Source organism: Eleginops maclovinus, chromosome 19, assembly GCF_036324505.1.
Source record: "Eleginops maclovinus isolate JMC-PN-2008 ecotype Puerto Natales chromosome 19, JC_Emac_rtc_rv5, whole genome shotgun sequence".
NCBI lineage: Eukaryota > Metazoa > Chordata > Actinopteri > Perciformes > Eleginopidae > Eleginops > Eleginops maclovinus.
The window spans coordinates 12,455,678-12,476,107 of NC_086367.1; the positions used below are offsets into that span (position 1 = coordinate 12,455,678).

The 20,430-nt window shown below is 41.5% G+C and overlaps 1 protein-coding gene and 1 long non-coding RNA gene across 2 annotated transcripts; one reads left to right on the forward strand and one right to left on the reverse strand.

The window, feature by feature from the left end:
• Positions 1–10,038: 10,038 nt before the first annotated feature.
• LOC134881020 (uncharacterized) lies at positions 10,039–13,682 on the reverse strand. The gene is made up of 3 exons (XR_010167987.1): positions 13,444–13,682; positions 12,663–12,786; positions 10,039–10,409 (listed from the first exon to the last, which is right to left on the reverse strand). It is a non-coding gene; the product is annotated as an uncharacterized LOC134881020 (long non-coding RNA).
• An 802-nt stretch (positions 13,683–14,484) lies between these two features.
• Positions 14,485–19,931, forward strand: otx2b (orthodenticle homeobox 2b). Its single transcript, XM_063909204.1, has 4 exons — positions 14,485–14,722; positions 16,762–16,972; positions 17,536–17,687; positions 18,236–19,931. The coding sequence occupies exons 2-4, from the start codon at positions 16,876–16,878 to the stop codon at positions 18,857–18,859; spliced, it is 873 nt and encodes a 290-aa protein (XP_063765274.1). The 5' UTR covers positions 14,485–14,722; positions 16,762–16,875; the 3' UTR covers positions 18,860–19,931.
• The last annotated feature ends 499 nt before the right edge of the window (positions 19,932–20,430 follow it).

The window sequence follows — 20,430 nt, forward strand, 5'->3', positions numbered from 1 at the left end:
AAGTGGGAGAAAGCCCTCGTCTCCAAGCACCCCCCACCCACTCCGCACACAGAGAGAACTATCCCCGCTCAGGGCATCTCTATCAATGTTAATTAGATGAGAAATGATTAATATGGGAGCTAAATGAAGTTATTTCACGTAATCAGTGTTTCCTTTGAAAGACCATTCAATATGTCAACACAACTCTGAATTCCTGTAAGACAATATTGTTACAGCGAGAGGTGACCGAGCTGAAACAATGAAAATGAAGAAACGCAGCTATAAGAATATCTTATGCAAATAACCAAGTTCTCCACACAGGCCCAATGTTTCCATTCATGATTATCTTTCCTCTCTTCTATTTTAACCAGAGCGCCCTTCTTCCCAGTTTGCTTTCTGACTATCACTGGCCCTTAAATTTCCGCACAAGTAAAGCACTTGTAGGTGAGGTACATCCATGTGTTGGCATTTTCTGCAGACATCGAGGCACACATGAAAACAAACCTAACAAAATGTTGAATGCAAAATCATGAGTCTAGCATTCTAATTAGCGCTGCGAAAAAGATAAAGCTCATAATAACATTTTTGTAGCCTACTCAAATTATTCCTAGCAGAATGTATTCCATTAACCCATTGACATACCTGGACACAACTCTCTCTGCCTGGTGCAACATCAATTTGAATTGAAATGCATTTTCAGGTCCGTACCACTGTTGTTGCCCATGAATCACTAATGATAATTTATAGACATACTTGCATTATTGTGAAGGCAGATGATCAACTGGAGACCATAAACTCCACTCGTTAATGCAGTTGTACAACATTATAATAATAATTCAGACAACAATTAAAGCATATACTATGTTTGCTGTGATGGGTAACTTTCATCCGGCAAGCTTCAAGTCATGTTATGGTATAAGGTGACAGAATGGATTTTAAATCCTGATTGAAACACTGATGATTTGAGCAGATTTGTTCCACATAGAAAACAAAGATTGTTAGTTTAAATTACCAATACCAGTTAACCTTATAGGTTAAATTTATAGTGAAATGAGTGGGCAGCAAAAACTCTTTCTGAAGCCTAAAACTGAACAACATATGTTGGGCAATGTCAGCAGAAACATTGGCAGGAAACAAGCGACAACATGTAAAAAAAAGCTGTTTTTTTAAGGCAAAGAGAATGTGAGAATGTGGGTTTGGGCCAAGAATAATTAAGAACAGCACACCTTCTTGTCTTCTTGCCAGATGGATGGGGTGGGGAGGAGGGACAAGCTGTATTCATGCTGACATATTATTTCCGTAAAAAGTATGTCTGAACAAGCAAGAGAACTGTTGCTCAGACATATCAACATTAGATTTTGGCTGCTACATTTTCCACCATGTCCATCAGGTGGAAGTCACTAACTTATGTCTGGCTATAAACAGGTGCGAGGTTTACAGTGGGTTTACTATTAATAATTATTACAAATTATTGATCAGTCCAGCTTTAAGCATAGATAACTGTTTCACCAAAAATATGAATTAAACAACAACAATTGCTCTTTCTCTTCCAAGGCGTGATTACCCCGACCACTGCACCATCCTCTGACCAGAAAACCTTTTACGTGTACTTACCATATCACCATTATGATTTGACATTAACTTATTGCATTTGAACTGAGGGAGTTGACCCCATCTGTCTCTACCATCATAAACAAAGCTCGTGGCGGGGCAGAGCCTTGGACACTGGAGGCAATGCAGCACAAACACTCAAAATATAACTTTCCAAAGTTTCAGCTCTCTTGTAAATCAAGAGCAGCAATCAGCAGATTAAACCGTTGCCATTGTCAGCGTCTGTGTGCCTGATTTACTCCTCCTCTCTCTCATCATCGCTGCTATCAGATGACCTCTCTTTCCACGGATGGCACAAGAGCAGGCGCTGACAGCTTCATAATTCTCCTGACAAACAGCTCAGTAAATGATCACTTTGCCCTATGTTAGCTGCCAGAGTGGATGTAAAGCACTCAGATTCAGGAATGAAGCCGGAATTTAATTTCAGCAGACTGTGTGCGCCATCTAGATATATTAAGTAATGAAAGCTGGTCATTTTAGATACAGGCAGTGTAAATGCACATACGACTAATGGAGTTCCATTTTAGAGAGGCCTTTTCCTTTTTGGGGCTCTGAATCTAATCTCGGCCTATTGTCAGGATGGTCATGGTGTCTAATCACTCTTAACCTTGCATCAGTGCCATAACCCCCTTCTTTTTTCCTTGCCCTCCAACAATTTAAACATAATTTTAACATGATAACGAGACTTTAGGCCATTATAGTGACTGCACCTTCTACCAGAATCACCACAACTAATGGGATCTAATCTATACAATAAGGGACATTAATATATATGCAAATCAGTTGAGGCTACATCTCTCACGGGGGAGATAGACCGAGCTGGCATACACTTGTATCATTTCTGTCGCGTGTCATTTAGTTGTTAATTACTGTTAACATTCCTAAAGTGCAAATCTGCCGTTCTGCAAATACTGCCGCTCATGTATCCTTAAGTAATAATGTTCTGCTGGAAAGAGGAAAAAGGCCCCCCTTCCCCCCTTGAAGGTCCAGCAGTGTGGGGGGAATTTGAGGCATTGGGGGTAGAGGGCTGCAGGTCGGCTGTTCAAAGCCACTCTGTGCATTGTTGGGTAGTAGAGGATTAGGTCTCTCCAGGCTGCAGAATTTGCTTTCTAATTAAAAGGGATAAGATGTAGAAAAATAGTGAGGGGCATTACTACTGTAGAAAAGAAAGGGGGGGGGGGGTGGAAAGGAGAAATTGTGAAAAGAGGGGATAGAAGTTTGTAGTGTCACCAGTGGTGTTTGATCACAAGACTAAGCAAGAGTTACCAAGCTCTTGTCCTGACTCCCACTGCCCATTTCCCCCCTCTCGCCATCACCAGCCTCCATCTCAAAAACTCAGCTCACGCACACACACTTTAAATCTCAAATCCAAGAGAAAAACGTCATGTTATTCTTTCTTTGTGTATGTGATGTCGCTAAATAAGATATAAGAATATTATATGACAGATACAGAAAGTACAGTGGTCTCTTGTTTTTGTAGCAATCACTTTGATCAAAATAATATTTTAAGTATTTGGGAGTAGAATAAAAAAACATTGTGTACATGATCCTGTGATACTACAATAAATAGAGACTGCAGAACAACTGTCCAAAGGTAACAAATCTCTCTAGCAACACCTATCAAACTCACTAACGGGCTGTTACGCATATTTCCCAAACTATCTTCAAGAGCTTAAGAGGGAAATGCTGTACTTTCTGATCCAATGCATTTAGCTGACATCATTAGTTGTTTTTTGTTATATTAAAAATGTAGCCCACATACAGAACGTGTTACTGTCTTACAGTATATATTCTTTTAACATCTAAAAATAGTAAAATCAGCATCTTATCAAACCCTTATGGTAAAATGCCATTTATCATCCATAGATAATGACTTATAATAACATTTTATCTATATAAATATAAAGATTACAATTTTATTATAATACTTTTGTACTTTTACTGGTAATGGAGTGTTTTTACACTTGTGTTTTGCTACTTTTACTTCATTAAAAAAAACTTCACTACCTATAATAGAAAGAAGAAAAGATCAATGGGATCAAGTATTGTGTAGAAGTGAAGTTTTAAGGATCACCAGCAAATTGAAACACTTCATTTGGTCACTTTACTGTATAACACTGAACCCAGGGGGCTGCTCTGTGACCCAGCATGTGTTTTTATTTACCCTCACCAGTGTCCATCCCTCCTCCAGTCAGCTTGCTGCTGTTTTGTTACCTTGTTCTCCAGTGGGGGTCCAGCTCTCCCCAGGCACCTTACAAATGCAGCCTAAGTTTTAAACACACATAAGGGCTTGCTTATTTTCCCCTGAGCCCTGGGAGGTTAACGACATGCCAACAACATGCCGCTGGAGAACAAGACCTCCGCCTCGCCCCCCTCCTCTCTTGGCTAACCCCTTTACCAGCACACATGCCCTGGGGTTTTTTGGTTGTTCTGCACCAGCACAAACCCCTTTTAAAACCTTCAAGCCCTGGAAACTCCATCTCAAACAGAGCCCATTTCTTGCTAGTGTCTGGTTGCAGGAGCATCACACACCCCCCCCCCCCCCCCCCATACCACCACAACCCTCCTCTATTTTTACCAAGCTCCATGCAACTCTCACCTTTTACTCCCAGGCAATCCGATCCTATTTGGAGTGTGTGACGAGGGCCATTCTCCATCACCTCACTGATCAAGAGCCCCCCTGTAAGCGGACCCAGGGATGAGCAGGTACAGATTTGGGGAGAAGAGGGAGTGGGGCATGTAGTGAAAGAATCTGCAGTGAGCCAAGGAGAAGATTAAACGCCGGCTAACCGTCAGAGCTCCTCTAACCCCCCTCCATCTTCCTTCAGTACTCCCTTCTAGTTCAGTGCTGTCCTAAGGGGGAGTACCAGGGGGAGGACGGGGAGGCCAGTGGCACAGTGGTGGCTGAGCCATCTTGTCATCATAGCAGGACAAGCACATTCAACCGTGTCCTCTGTACCCTCCCATCTTATTCCATTCACCGCATTGCCCTCTGCTGAAATCCATCAAACCTCTCTCTCTGCCCATGCCCCTCCTCCTTTGTTGGAAGAGTTCTCTCCACTGGTGTCTTTTCTTTTTTAAAGGGCAGAGATGAGTGCTGGGCTCTGCAGTCTTTCCAGGCGTCCAAATTAATTTGCGTCTGGGCAGCAACGTAAGCAGCACGGGGCTATTTGATGAGAGTGTAGGGCAATGACATGCACTGGCAGTCATGCCTTGATCTCTTGCTTTCTTCCCTTGTCACTTTCCACCTCACCTTAGTGCCAGACTCATGCCAGCCTCGTCCACATGGGTGGCACATAGAGCAAACTTTGTGCTTCTTAGAGGAGTAATTACTAGCGGGGCTGAGAATACACTTCAAATCAAGTTCTTTTTGTTCATCAAATATCCTTCATAATGGAATCTTAAATTAACAAATTAAAACCACTAGCACCCCAAAAAAAACACATAATTCATAAAGTGTATCGTTCTCACAGCAAATAAATTGAGGATGTACTATGTTGGGAAATTTATGAAAATCCCTCTGCTAATTTGCTGATCAATACCTCAAGAACAGATCAGTTTCATAATAATAAACACACTAAGGACATCTACAAAACAGCATTCCTTTAGTTTGATTAATGGATGTCAAAGTCAACTTAATGCAATTTGACATGCATTTGAAGTTGTGATCCAGAAAGGGGACCACAGTTAATGCCTAATTAGCATCCCTAAATAATAAAGCAACTTAGACTAATAATTATTGCATGTACCCATTCTACCAGTTGCACTGACAATTAACCTTTCTCAACTGGTGCTTCGCAATTTGAGCAAATCCTGTTATCAGCAAATATAACACATGGCACACACACACACGTTTCAAACACCACTTAAGGAAATCTATGCAGTGTTTACGGTCGGAAAGCAGCACAACAAAACAAACAGCAGATATCCACTTTCAGTAAACACCACCCAACCACTTATACAGGATCTTCCCAGTGGCTTAGAGTGGGTGGGGAATCAACTTTAGGTGGCTGCTGTGAATGTCATTGAACTACTTGTGTTTACGCAGGCTTAATATTGCCATGACAAGGTTTCTTTAAACACACAACGAATACTTCAGAATGTAATGGGTCAATTCTGCCTGAGGGTATAGTTTTATAAGTGCCTGGCATTGCTGTCAAGAAATTGACAATTCATATTTTAACGCCTGAAGAGTTGTTTACGTGCAGCAGTGAGGAAAAACCTCAAAAAAGAACCTGTGGTTGTCTCTGTTGCTGCTTCTGGCCACTCGACAAATAACAAATGCTGTCCAAGTCCTTGATATAGGATCACTGGAGCCAGAAACATGATTACCCAGAGACAAAATAAAGGTAAGATTTAGGATTGAGCATTCTCCCAAAATGTCTCTCCCTCATCCCGATTTGGCAGCACTTGGCTTGTTGCCCACTCACATTGTGTGGACGGCCCTGCCACCGTTGCCATGGGGATATGTGGACCTGCACAGGCCCTGAAGGCAGAACGGCCTGGTGGTGAGATGGGGGGTTATCATCAGGAGCAGACTCTGCTGGGCCCTCACCCAGAGGCCTGGGTGAAGCAGCAGAGGTACCCCCTCCCCATCTCTGCAGGGCCTCCTGGTGCATGCTGCAGCTGTTTCAGAACCCAGTCAAGGCTGTGAGATGGGAGTCAGTAGTGTAGGGCTCCGGCCTGTCCACTGGGGGTCGGCTGCCTGACTCCCGTAAGCCTGGGCCAGACGGGGTGGGCTGGGGTGGGAAGGGGCCAGGCGAGGCGAGCTGGACTGCGGCCCAGTGCGGTGACTGCCTGTCTGCCCAGGCGCTGGGCCACGCTGCCACTCCTCCCTGGGCTCGTGCCCCTGCACTTGGATTTCAAAGGGATGTGACAGGGGGGACTGGCTTTCCCTCTCCATTGCAGGATGCCTGCCCCAACAACTTTTCCAAAGCCCCCCCTAAAAACAGCTTTCCACCCCCACTTTCCCCCAGCCCCCAAATGCCCCTCCAACAGCTTTTCTGTTTCAGCCATGAACCCAGGCTCCCTCTCAAACTGTGCCATTCCCACCACTGCTGCCTCACATTTGGGAGGAGAAGGGGGAGGCTGTGCTGCTACACTGCACCCATCTGCCCCATGTCTTTCCATGCTGTGGACCATGATGCTGCAGCATGGCTCTCTGGGCGCCGTAAAGACTTTGGCAAGTACACTGGGCCTTCGAACACCCCTCCTCTTGTACTCTCCCTGTCCGCCACATGCACACACTGATGCACACCATCTGATTTAAAATGTACTTACACAAAAACTAGTGCATGTGATCATGTTCATGTCTTGGGGAGGCAGATGGTGGTTGATACAGATGAATGATTCACACTGAAAACTGTAAAACAATAATTTGTTTAAAATGCACTGACTTTACTTTAAGATACCTCAGTTAACGCCCACTGAACCCCAAGCCATCTGCGACAGATCTGAGTCAGATGCGGTGCCACGGTGTCTGTGTGGCAACCAGCTCATTTAGCAACTGGCCCATCATCAGTAAGCATCCTACAAAACTAAAATGACACTGACAGGCTGTGTTTCAATTGGCTGAGATCTCCTTTTCTCTCTCTCTCATTCTATCTAGGTTTCTCTCTTTATCGCTCCCCGCATGGCATTTCTCTGGCAGGTCCTCCAGTAAAATTCCTCCCCTCCTGGTCTCGACATTCCCGCAGCCAGCCTCCCTGCCTGGGCAGAGTGGAGTGGCTGGGGTTGGGGGGGGTGGCGCTCCCCCCGAGCATGTCCCAAGCTACGGCTACAACTCCAGCCCACAACACATTCCTCCAGCCGCCGACCAGTCCCCCCAGCAACCAGGAGAGAGGTGAGGAGAGAGGGACGGAAGATTTGCTCTATAATATCTGCCGGGGCGCTACAAGGGAATAATTCTGGTCCCAATGTACATGATCATCAACATATTCTTCACTGCACTGATCTGAAATACTCTCAGATCATCTTAAGTATTGAGTTTCTTTGTATTTTCTCTACAAAGGTTCAGTTCAATGACAGCCTCTTCAGTGGTTCACTGATGCTTAACAAGGTACTAATGGATACTTGATGTTTCTCAGCATGTTAACAGACAACGCTCAGTCCTTCACAGAGATGTGATGGGGTGCATATCGCAGTCCGTCACTCAGAAGTTGCTCCTGGACAGCTCAAGCAGCAGTAGGACAGAAGCCTGACGGTCCCCTCCTCCGCTCTCTCCTACTACTCCCCCAAGCCGAGCCAGGCGCTGTGTTTACTCTCCTAATTACAGGGGAGGGGCCGGCTGACAGGCGAGCCATCACAGATTCCCCACAGGCCCGGGGCTGGGAAAGCTACAAACACCCGCCACTGTCTCCCAAATGTTAGGGCAATGTCCAACTGTCACAGGGGAGCCTTTACTGGCAAGACCCAAAGGTCCAAAGAGAGATATTAAAGACATGAGAGGAATTGGCAGTGTTGGCACTAACAGGGGGTATGCTTGAGAAGTCGAAGTGGGGAGCTGGGGGCATCGCCAAAGTGTCATTCAAAGCAAAGTGGGGTTTGGACAGGGCACAAATACTGATCTACACACAGACACACACACATTACGGATCTCCCTCTTATCAAACTAAGACTGAAGAGCTACATGTACCAGACAAGAACCAAGGAGTGGAGTCATCAAACCATATGATGCGGGATGTTGGTAAAGAAAGTTAATTCACTGAAAAACATTATTCACAAAAAAACATGCTATTTCAATAAAATACCTGGCCAAAAAGTAGTGTTTTTGCAAATATACACCACTCATTTTGACGGCAACGGGGAAATGTATTCAAAACAGGGATTCACGGATCAGACACTCTGTGTAGGTATCGGTCCAACACTCACCAAAACAGATTAGATATCGGGACCAAAATGTGAAATCTATCAATTAGTCATTACCATCTGTCAATGACTGTCGTCGAGGTATATTTTATATTGAATGTTGAGTGATATCAAATATTTTACACTGGATTCATAAGTCCTTTGTTTCTCTAAATACTTATATTGTACTTTAAAATACATTTCAAATGGAGCTGACAAAGATGCTGCTAAAAGCCTGATTAGAAAGAAGCAGCATTATTGCATAACTGAGTCAAGTTGTGCCTTCAGGGAGAGCAATATTTGTTTCACAGTTTAGCATGATGTTTTAAAGATGGCTTTAGGTTAAGCAACTGTCCATTCAAATATATAACAGCTTAGGTGTTTAGGATCGTGAAAAACTTTGCAGTGTCATTGGTAGGTACTCACGGGGGCTGTATTGGAAATGAAAATAAAGGTTATTGACTATTCACTACTTTCACTGAGCACCGTATGTGTAAAGTTTCATGAAAAATGAACTCGTTTGCTGAGGAGAAGAGTTCAAGATTCTGTGAGATAAAAAAAAAAGCCATGTTTTATTTTTTATATTCCAATATGTCACTGTGATGTGAAGACTTGAAACAGCCAGTGCACAACCAAGGACACATATTTTATCTAGCCGTTAAAACTTGTAAATTAAGATAGAACCTGGATTGTCTTCAGTGAGAGGAGAAAGCATTTTAAGAATTAAGAATAAAAAACGAATTATATTTATTTATGTATTTATATAAGAAAGTTTTCTTTTAACAATTGGACTCATTAGCCTTGCATATTATTTAATACTTTATACAAGTACAAAACAATACAGAGGCACGTTTTAGTTTTTAACTGCATTAATGCAAAGTATGAAGCAGGTTACAAGGTATGATGGAGAAAAGAGGACAGATTTAATAATCTATGACTGTAGCTTTGATCAAATATACAGAGTTTAATAAACTGTATCCTCAAAGTGCGTGTGAGTGTGTGAGTGTGCATGTGTGCGTGAGTGTGTGCACTAACCCTCCTACCAGGGAGGTATAATCCACTAGAGGTTGTAATGCTCCAGTGCTGTTAGGGGGTCTGCAAGAATCCCTCTGGAGGCACAGTGGCTGACCCTATCACATATTCAGGTCATATAAAATAAAAAAGCAGTTTGAGAGAAAGAGTAAAACGTAGGAATTTTATCATCACCAGCTCTCATAACCAGCGGCCAAGATCGTGCCGTTATATGCCGGCAACACACACCTCACCCCCGAGAGGCAAGACAAGAAAACCATTTGATAAATCATGAATAGTCACAGTTGTGCAAGTGCTGTGACCATTTCTAAAATTATTATGGGGATTACACACAAAATCACACAATGTAACATTTTCAAATGTGTTATGAATGCCTCCCAGAATCCAATTCAAATCCTAGGTTACCAAATAAGCCTGAACAAATCCCCCGCATTGAGTTCCTACTCCTTTGAAGACTTGAGAGGTCCGGTCTGCAGGGCAGGTTTTACCACGCCACGCAGACACCTCAGCACACAGAGGAGAGACTACTCTAAAAGAGGTGCAAAGAGGAGAGGGGAAGACCGCAGGGTTATGGTTTGACCATGATAGTCTTTATTTTATTTTTTGATTACTTACAGGACAGTGTGGTGGCAGAGAAGAAAGGGTGAAAACATATAAAAGACACCAAAATATAACATCAATTTAAATGGAAATGTCAAGGTTGTAAAATAAGAATGTTTAATGTAAAAATAAAAATAAACTATGTGTGTGTGTAGAAGAAGCAAGAATCCTCTAGATGTGTGGTGTTGGGCTCTTAACACAGTTTAACCTTGAGGCAGCAGAGTCTTCTTCTGTCTTACAATTGCCCTTGTTGGTTTTTCCACCAGCCTTGACTTTGCCTCCTCATTGATGATCTGAAGGCGAGTGTGTTTAATTGCTTCCGTTTGTTTGTTGGCGAACTCCTGCACAAACACAACACAAACAATTATGGCACTAATTAAAAGGCATGTCATATTAATGGAGAGTGCAAACTTGGCAAACAAATACACAAACAGCCCCGGCATTATCGTGCAAACCACGTTTGAATTTACGAAGACAATGTGTAAGTATAATAAACCCAATACTTCATAATGAGGACACCTTTTTATTACGGCACAGAGCACAAAAAAACTAGAACAGACTCATTCAATAGGGTTTTTTGATAATCATTTTAAGAAGAGCTTTGAACCAGAGCAACATTTGTAAAATTGTGATTTATGTGATAAAATCCCAGATGGAGGTTGGTGCATGGTGAATCTGTCTGTGTGTCTCCGTGTCAGTAAACTCTCCCCAAACTGACACTGAATGGTGTGTCTCCCTCTTTAATCCCTGGGGAGGAGACTGGATGTGTTTTGATGACCTTAAGGGTCAGTTACATGTTACATTACACAAAGGTTTAGCTCCTTTGTGATAAGAGAGCTGTGTGGGGAAAGCCCTCCGTTTAGACACCTTGCTACGCAGTGCACCTTTTTTTACAAGGCAGCAGCGGCAGTGGCAACATATCTATCAAACCTGCCAGGCTAATTAAAATACAGCTTGTGATTATCCTACTTCAGCTCCTCTCTCTCTCTTTCCCCACACACACACAAGACACACACACACACTGCATATCTTTCCACAATAATTATCTTCTATAGCCCAGTTTAAATAAGGATCATATCCTCATTGGTTTTATCAACTGCTACCCATAAACATATGGCTAGATTTATATATATAGCTATATATATATATATAATATATATGTCCATTTTTTCTTTCAAAATAATGAGTGAAATATGTAAAATTGTAAAATCTGATTAGTTCAAACCGTTTTGACGGTGAACAGACCCTCATGGATATGTTTTTAAATAGTTATGTTATTGAAAATAACATTGTGATTAATAACAAAAACAAATTCCAATTGCATAATTAAAAACTTGACATCAAAGATTATCATCATTTCTATATGAAACGGCTTTCTTTATTTTATTCCTTTTTCTTGGCCCTATTTTTAAGCTCAGAATGAATTCCACCAACACATTCCTCACATGCAGCCATGCGAATATCAAACAAGGAGGGATAAACGCAGAGGAGAGGAAAGCTGAGCAGATGTATATTTATGTGGTAAATATGCGGTTCTAAATTCACACAACTCACAATCAACATCTGTGATTTATTTTTGCAAATAGCAAACATTTAAAACCTCAGGCTGCTGTGTTTCTATTTGTTCCATTTAAATTAAAAAACATACATGCATTTATCTATATTGTGTTGATGTTCTACTTGTGTGCCTATAAGGAACAGATCAGTGAGAGAAGTGCTGAATGCCCAGAATTATTCAATCTTGAAGTAAGATTTTTCTATCAGGCTATTAAGCAAGGGTCACACATCCACGCCTGTAAATGCATTGGTAAAGATGAATAGGCTTCGCATTAACTGGTAGAAATCACAGGTTGGAGGAGGCCTGGTGAAATCCTCCTCACCCTCAGGTTGAGTAGCAGAGGCGGAGATAAAAGCCGTCGTCGTCAATTAGCCGGGAGTCAGTGGGAGCGCTGCTCGCCAGAGGCGTTTAACTCCTTCTCCCTTTAAACGTCCTTTTAAGATACAAAGTCCCTGCGGAGGGCCTGGCTTTACACTTAAATAAATTATTTAGCAATTTAAACGGTGAGATCCAGCAGATAACTGCATCACACGTCATGATTTTCCACGCAGCAGTTTGAAAGTCTCGCGTTAGGCACATTACCATGCAGCTGCTGGAATATGAGGAATTTCAATTTTGTTCATTTTTTAAAAAGAATAGCAGCCAGTTTTTAGCTCCAGGCTAATTATTCCTTTGCAGCATTCCAGATCGCCCAATGGGCCCAACGTGTTAAGGCGTGAAAGTAAAAAAAAAAATAATTCTGTAAATTATTAATTTAAGCTTTACATCCCGCGCTAAACAGGAGGCTTTTTGACTGTGGTCTGGTGGAGTGTGTGGCATACACATGTCGGAAGGCTCAACTGTGACCAAAGATAATTCAAAAAACATAACACTTGATCTTCTATGGCATGCATTGTAACATAAACATATTGGCTTGTGTGGTTTTATTCAATTAATTCCTGCTATAAGATGACAAAATGCATGTGTATTATTCGGCAGTAAAAATATAAAAACATCTATATATTTAAAAAAAAACGCAAATAAACAAACTGGATACCTGGATGTGTTGCAGTCCCTCGCCTCCAGGCAGGCAGACTCACAGCAAAACTTTTCCTCTGCAGTTTACTTGTTTAAAGAAATCCTGGATTATGATCCTTTGGGCGGCTTCCTCTGATCGAAATCTGTCAAAAGAGATGTCATCGAGTTTGTGAAGTTGATAGATATGTTATAGCATGTTGTGTAAAGCTGCAGCTCTGACTGGAAACCAGTGCTCACAGCAGCTGTCACTGCACCTTTGACTCTGGCCTTCCACATGAGCCACAGAGAGGCAGCAAAATGACGATTCATAAAACCCACGGTCTGCCTGTGTTTATAAATCTAAATCAATATTCAAATCTGTCTGAAGTGAGCGGGTGTGTCCGTGCAAGCGGTGTGTGTGTGTGTGTGTGTGTGTGTGTGTGTGTGTGTGTGTGTGTGTGTGTGTGTGTGTGTGTGTGTGTGTGTGTGTGTGTGTGCGCGCGCGCGAGAGAGAGAGAAAGAGAGAGAGAGAGAGGGGTTGTGTGTGTGTGTGCGTAGGTGTTCCGCAAAGCCTCTTAAGATGATACATTTACCAACCCGTGACAAAAACCTTCGGCATATTATTTTGAAATGGGCACGCAGGTTAAAAATTCAAGTGACATGAGGAAGCCTTTTTTTCCTTTGCAGCTTGTAAATACTCTAGTAGATATGAAATATGATACATTATTGTAAATAAATAAAAAAGCATTATTGTTAACAATACAAAACTTTTTAAAAAATGCATTTTAGTATTAATCAAATTTATAATAAAACATACCTACTTTCCCAGTTTTCTTCTTCCACATCTTTCTGCAGAACGCTTGTCAGGTAAAATAATTAAAAGTCTCCATCAGTAGAACCGGACTTTTTTTTACCCTCACATTTCTCCTCATCTCTGGGTGTATGCACACTGCAGCTCCGGTGCCAGGTGCTCGATGTTCGGTGTCTCGTGTCATGGTGGGGACTCCCTGTAAATAGTTTCGGTGAATTTCGGTGCAGGCCCGTATCAGGCTGATGGGAGCAGACTGGCTGCCTCTGCAGATGGGAGGACAGTTTTAAGAAAATAAGTCGCTCTAAATCCCCTTTTTTTGCGACGCGCTGGAATGTGACAGGACGGTGCAGCCTTCACAGGAGAGACTGTTTCAGTCCAGGAGATTTTTTCCTGTATTTCTGTCCCATATTTATTTTTAACACATCTGTTATTCAACAAAGCTATAACTATGAGGACTCTAAAATGATTACATGTGTTTTGTTTGAAAACTAATGTTAAGATGCTTTTATATTATTTGATTGTTTTGTACTGTTTTAATGTTTAAACCATCTGAAATATGCATCATACAAATATATGTAGGCTATTCACACCAGCCTACTATGCATCGGATACATAATGTTTTCAGGAACTCTTTATTGGTGCATATATCACCCAGTCAGTCTTCATATAACTCCCCTCAGTTCAATGCATCCACTGCTGTTATTTTAAATGTACTAAAAAGGTGACAAAAGTGACTTTTTCTCGGTTTAAAGTCCACTTGTCGACATCCACCGGCATACGGTTTATTTATTATTAATGTACCCTCTCTGCGGTGGGATGGCGATGTTGTCAGTCGCCCTCTCTCTTCCATTGGCTGAGGACTGTGCGTCAAAAAAAAAAGTAGCTGGAGACATTTGTTCCCAGAGAGAAGAAAAAAGGAAAAAAATCCTCTTCCTCCCCACCGGTGTGAGAGACGGAGACAGAACTCAGCTCACTCCTGCGGCTCTCATTGGCTGGCAGTTTGTACAAAATCCAACTCAACCACTTCACTCACAACACACCAACACATCCTAAAGGCGTACATGCAGCCTCCTCATCACTGCACAGCTGTCGCACCGCTCAAAAACCTGATGCAGCCGCTCAACGCTCAACTTTTATCCGCACTGTTTTCCTGAACAAGACGACTGCTCCTGCTTTTGCTTGGTTTTGGTTGTTTTATGCGCCAGGACGCCATTTCTCTGCACTGAGTTTTACTATTTCTCCTGGAGGAAACGAAGTAGACAAAGAACTTTACAGTCGTCGATACCAGGGTAAGTTTTATTTTCTATTTATATTGTACAATTATTGCCAAATTATCTCTAGTATTGTTGTATTTTATTATCATTAGTTATAGTTATCACATATCATTATAAACATTAGCCTATATCGCAATAGGGAATAGCAATAGGAGTGATGTAAAATGAATAAGAAGAAGCCACATTTAAAAGGCGTATTAATGTAACAAATATGTGGGGTTGTTTTCTTTTTCTTTAAAAGACTTGTGGTAAAATAAAATAAAATCCACGAAGACGTTCAAAGAAACGCCAGAGGCTGTAGGCAGATGTAGGCTAAACCCTCTTAAAGTCAGCCTTTTTTAATTGAGCAGAGCACAGAGACAGCGAGTGGGACTGCTCCACAACATCTTTATATGAACATAAATCAACATGAATGATTAAAATAGAGAACACAGAAAATCCGATCATTTTAGCAGCAAATTGATGAAGTTACACTTTGGGGCTGTATTCATATAATAAAAGAGCCAGTGTCTTTAATTGATCTTTATCTGCTAATCAAATCAAGGACCGATGAAATGCTATATTTACACTATTTTAATACTACTTTCCGTTTTTGTTTTTTTTAATGGTGTGATACCTGGAGTTTATATTTTACAATTGTCACACACTCACTGACTGAAGCCAAAGCTGCTACAGAGAACACAGTCCGCACTTAGTGGGCGAAGTTTCAACTAAAATATAAACCCTTAAATATTTCATCTGCACAGTTGTCTTCAACATATATTTTCACACGAAACACACGTCAATGAATAATTGAGGAAGGGGTGAGACAGAAATCTGCACTAAAAATAAAACACTTAGGCCTGCTGCTATCGAACAAAATGTTTCGGGGCCTTTTCTATGTGCTGGCTCTCCTCTGCCTCCAGAGACGAGTCATTGGAGAACAAAAACCAACATGTCACATCTCATATATTTCAAACGTGTTTACCGCAATCTGCTAACAGATTGTTTGTATGCAGCCAAATTGCAAGTTGTGCTCTGTTACATTTAATTTAAATCAACAATAACATTTATAAGATTTAAATAATCATAGTAAACATATATCATGTAAAGGGCTGATGAGTATTTACGTCATTCTAATAAAATGTTATGATTGTAATTAAACAAACATTATTTTAGCAGCACTTGGGGCTTTATTGGTATACCAAATTGTAAATTCACTTATGCCAATCGGATTATCTCGTTAATTCATCAACAGAAACATTTATCATAATTAATTATTGGACATAATGATTATTATTGAGCGGGTGTGTGCAACTGGTAGACGGGTGTGTTTTAAATGTGACAGATTGGGATGAGGGGGTTAAAACCGTTGGATGTTGTGAGAAAAAAAATGAACTAATCAAGACGCGCAGAGGGGATAACGGTGAGGGTCAGTGAAGTGACAGCAATCACTATTCACCAATCAACCAAAAAATAATGTTACGTATTATATAGGAGAACGCCTTTTTAACTGGATTTACTTCATCAAATAATCTCGTGCAAAATAAAATAAAAGGTACATCTAAATTGCTTGAAAAATTCTAACTAAGCTTGTGAAAAAAACACATGTCAAATTCAGGATATTTCACAACAGAAAGATTACCTAAAATGATGGTCATTTTATTGATGATTGATAATAATTATTGATTGTTTGTAGTTAGATAAAATAGGTTTCTAGTATTCTGTAACATAACTTCCCACTGATTTCCAGTCAACATTTTTAATAAAAGTGTACATGAAAAAGAGTGCAAACAGATTTTAAAAGCCGCTAAATACACCGAATGAAACAAAACAAAAATAAAATAAAATATAACATATATGTTTAATCGTCCAAAAAAAGAGCCAGTGTCTTTAATTGATTTTTAAAGTAACTTGCAGTTACAGTACATGCGAGTTCCTTTTTGGGGGGGTGTGGGGAGTTGATGAGCATACGACAGCTGGGGATGTGGAGAGAGGGCTTTTTTTGCAACAACATACCTAATATCTCTTAACAAGGTACATCCTAATCGGTGTCTTATTCTCATGTCACACAGGTCCCCGGTGTAACTCGGACCACACGGCAAACAAAGGAGAACACCAAGTACATATCGAGAGCTCCATCCATTTTCAAGATTTTCTCCAACTTCAGCCCTCAGACAAACATTAGCATGATGTCGTATCTAAAGCAACCACCTTACACAGTCAATGGCCTCAGTTTAACAACTTCCGGAATGGACCTCTTGCATCCATCAGTTGGCTATCCAGGTGGGTTTGCACTTTTTGAAGAATAAATAAGGAGCAGAGTAGCCTAATCAAAGAACATAAATGGCTCGGGGCGAGAGAGAAAATGGCATTGGACTGGAAATGTTACAGTGTAATAAGGACACACTTCCAGACTTTTAATTCTAAAATTATCTATAAATTGTTGGAAATGCAGAAAAGTTGTTGGTTTTTTTTATTTCTAGAGAAAACAAACATAGATGGCAGACAATGTTAACAGAGCCTACTTCTTGTGCAAACGTATTTAACTTAAAAGGAAAGGAAGGCTCCTCTCATGTGATTCGTTATATGTAGATGTGCCTTCCGAAACTACTTCTAGCCACTTTTGCCTAAACTGCATCAAATTTGCACATTATATTAAAGTAGGTTTAATGTTACAGTTTTCCAGCGTCTTGGTCTCACGGGATTGTGCGTATTTACGCTAATAACAACAACAACACATTCTGTGTTATCACAGATTTGCCTTTGGTTCATTTTAACTTAGTCGTTTTTCATTTTTTTTCTTCATAAGTGTCATGTTATGATTAACATTTTGATTTTGATTGCAGCTACGCCACGGAAGCAGAGGCGAGAGAGGACAACTTTTACGCGCGCACAACTCGACGTTTTGGAGGCGTTGTTTGCCAAAACTCGGTACCCGGATATATTCATGCGCGAAGAGGTGGCGCTGAAAATTAATCTACCAGAGTCCCGAGTACAGGTGAGTTAACCAGAGCATTAGCCATATTTCAAAATTGATCGATATGGTTAAACATGTTGGGTATAAAACAAACACGTGGCCGTTACTTATGAAACAACAAATTCGTAACACATTTAAAAGATTAACCAACAATGGTTATAATACAATGTAAACAAATATAATTTATGTAGACTACACCTACATCTCACTTAAAGGTGATACATCTATTTTATAAATGCACTGCAATAAACACTTGCCCTAACGGGTGACTGACATAATGTCAGAAGCTTAGCATTGTGTGTTCCTTAAATCAAGTGGAAAACTTTTGCCAGTGGGGTGAGATAATTTCACGTAATGGTAGATTCCTTTCAGTCCACCGATACAATTAAATCGGTTTGATAAATTCTAGAAGCATCTAGATTTGACAGTACATAATAACAGTATTTGTTTCCCATGGGGGGAACACATTCATTTGATGTAAGTGTATGTGCTAAAAACATAGGGTTTGATATATGTTTACATTATAATCAATATCTCGGCAATAACATGTCATTATGTGACTTTTCCAGGTATGGTTTAAGAACCGACGGGCAAAGTGTCGCCAGCAGCAGCAGCAGCAGCAGAATGGGGGCCAGAACAAGGTGCGACCTGCCAAAAAGAAAAGTTCCCCAACCAGAGAAGTGAGCTCAGAGAGCGGCGCCAGCGGGCAGTTCACGCCACCCACCAGCACCACCACTGTCCCCGCCATATCCACCAGCACCGCCCCAGCGTCCATCTGGAGCCCGGCGTCCATCTCTCCACTTGCAGACCCCCTGTCTACCTCCTCCTCCTGCATGCAGAGGTCTTACCCCATGACCTACACCCAGGCCTCCGGCTACAGCCAGAGTTACGCCGGCTCAACGTCCTACTTCAGCGGCATGGACTGTGGCTCTTACCTCACTCCCATGCACCACCAGTTGTCAGGCCCTGGCTCAACCCTCAGTCCGATGAGCACAAACGCGGTCACAAGCCATCTGAACCAGTCCCCGGCGTCCCTCTCCACCCAGGGCTACGGGACAACCGGCCTGGGCTTCAACTCCACACCAGACTGCTTGGATTATAAGGACCAGGCGGCGTCGTGGAAGCTGAACTTCAATGCCGATTGCTTGGATTATAAGGATCAAACTTCCTCGTGGAAATTCCAGGTCCTGTGAACAGAGCAATCAGCTGTCAAAAAAGTGCACAAACAGTGACGATCACACCAGACACGGCGCTGCCCTCCCTCAGTAAAACACATCGGACATGTTAAAGTGTCAGCCGGGCTCGGCCGGGAAGGGCTCTCAGGGGGCTCGGGTTTTTGGCATGACGGTCTTTGGTCCTCCTAGAGGAGATGTTTAATTTATTTTAGCACTGGCAAAGAGATTTTTCTCCCGATCATTCACAGGTTGTAGCTGCTCATCCATATCCGTCAGTGTGTGCCTCTATGCGTAAAAACACCTGTTGAGGGCAACACAGAGTGGACTCTGAAGTAAAAGTAACCCACGGAACTAATGATTATCCAAGAACAAACCCCAGTTCATTCTCCTGGTGAAGTGAGCTCCTTTACACAACTTTGCCGAGCTGCTGGCAGGGACACGGATGATGTGTGGACATGGATGCACTACTTTATTTAAGAAAAAAAGTGTTTATAAGAATCATTATGTAGTTTCTAAGAGACAATCAGTGTGTGTCTTATATAAATGGTACATATGTGTTTTTTTTATCTGTGCTAGCCTTCGAAACTGTGATCTGTTGTATTGTATGCAATTTGTGAGCCCCCCCTTGCACCAGACTCTCTGCTGTGATTTTAATAGATTTCTAACTTTTTGAACACCTAAAGATGCTAACGGTTAAATCGCCGGCATCACAAAGAGAGAAGAGACTTCCCAAGTACATGGTAGTAATAATCAAAGATTAGCCATACTGGAAATGACTCTCGGTTGCTGAGAGCTCCACACTTGCTCCCTTCCATTGATCTCAACACGGTGATTGTGGATCCTTTACTGGCTCCAATAGATGGTGTGACCTCACCGCTGAAAAGACATGAATAAAGGTCCTGTGAGCTTACTCTTTCATCAAGAGACGATCTGTGTGTGCGTGCATATGTGTGGTGTCTGCGTGTATACTGCAGGGAGGGAAAATATGGAATGAACAAAATGTAAACCCACTTTAAGTAAGCATTTTGGTTTATTTGAATTACAGAACTATTCCATAACAAGCAACGATTAAAATAGGTAATTGGAAAATGTCCGAACATACAATTATAAATGAACACCGCAACCAGTAAAGAAAAAAACAATCATTTATGAAAAGGATTCAGATTTTTTATTATAATTATGGAGTACTGTCGTTTTCTATGTGTGTTTATTCGACCAATAATTTCCAACTCTCACTTCTCTAATGGCAACCACACTTTGTTGCTGATGCCTCATCATTTATTACCATATCCCCATATAATGAGGGACAAACATGATAAAACTCGGTTAAAAAGTATGTTAACTAAAAATAGTGTAACTATATATTTTTTTTAAACATATGCTGTAATAAAAAATAAATATGGGTTATTAGTTCAGCCTCTGCTCAGGAGGCAGCATTTACTTTTTTTCCTTTGTTAGTTTCCGGTATTCAATTCAAATAGTCTCAACAAAGAGAGTGTGCGGTTTGAGAAAGCAGTGTTTAATCCCGGCCTCCAAGAGATGCTAATCCCAATATTTTACCGGCGGGGGTTTCTCTGGGGCGCAGGGGC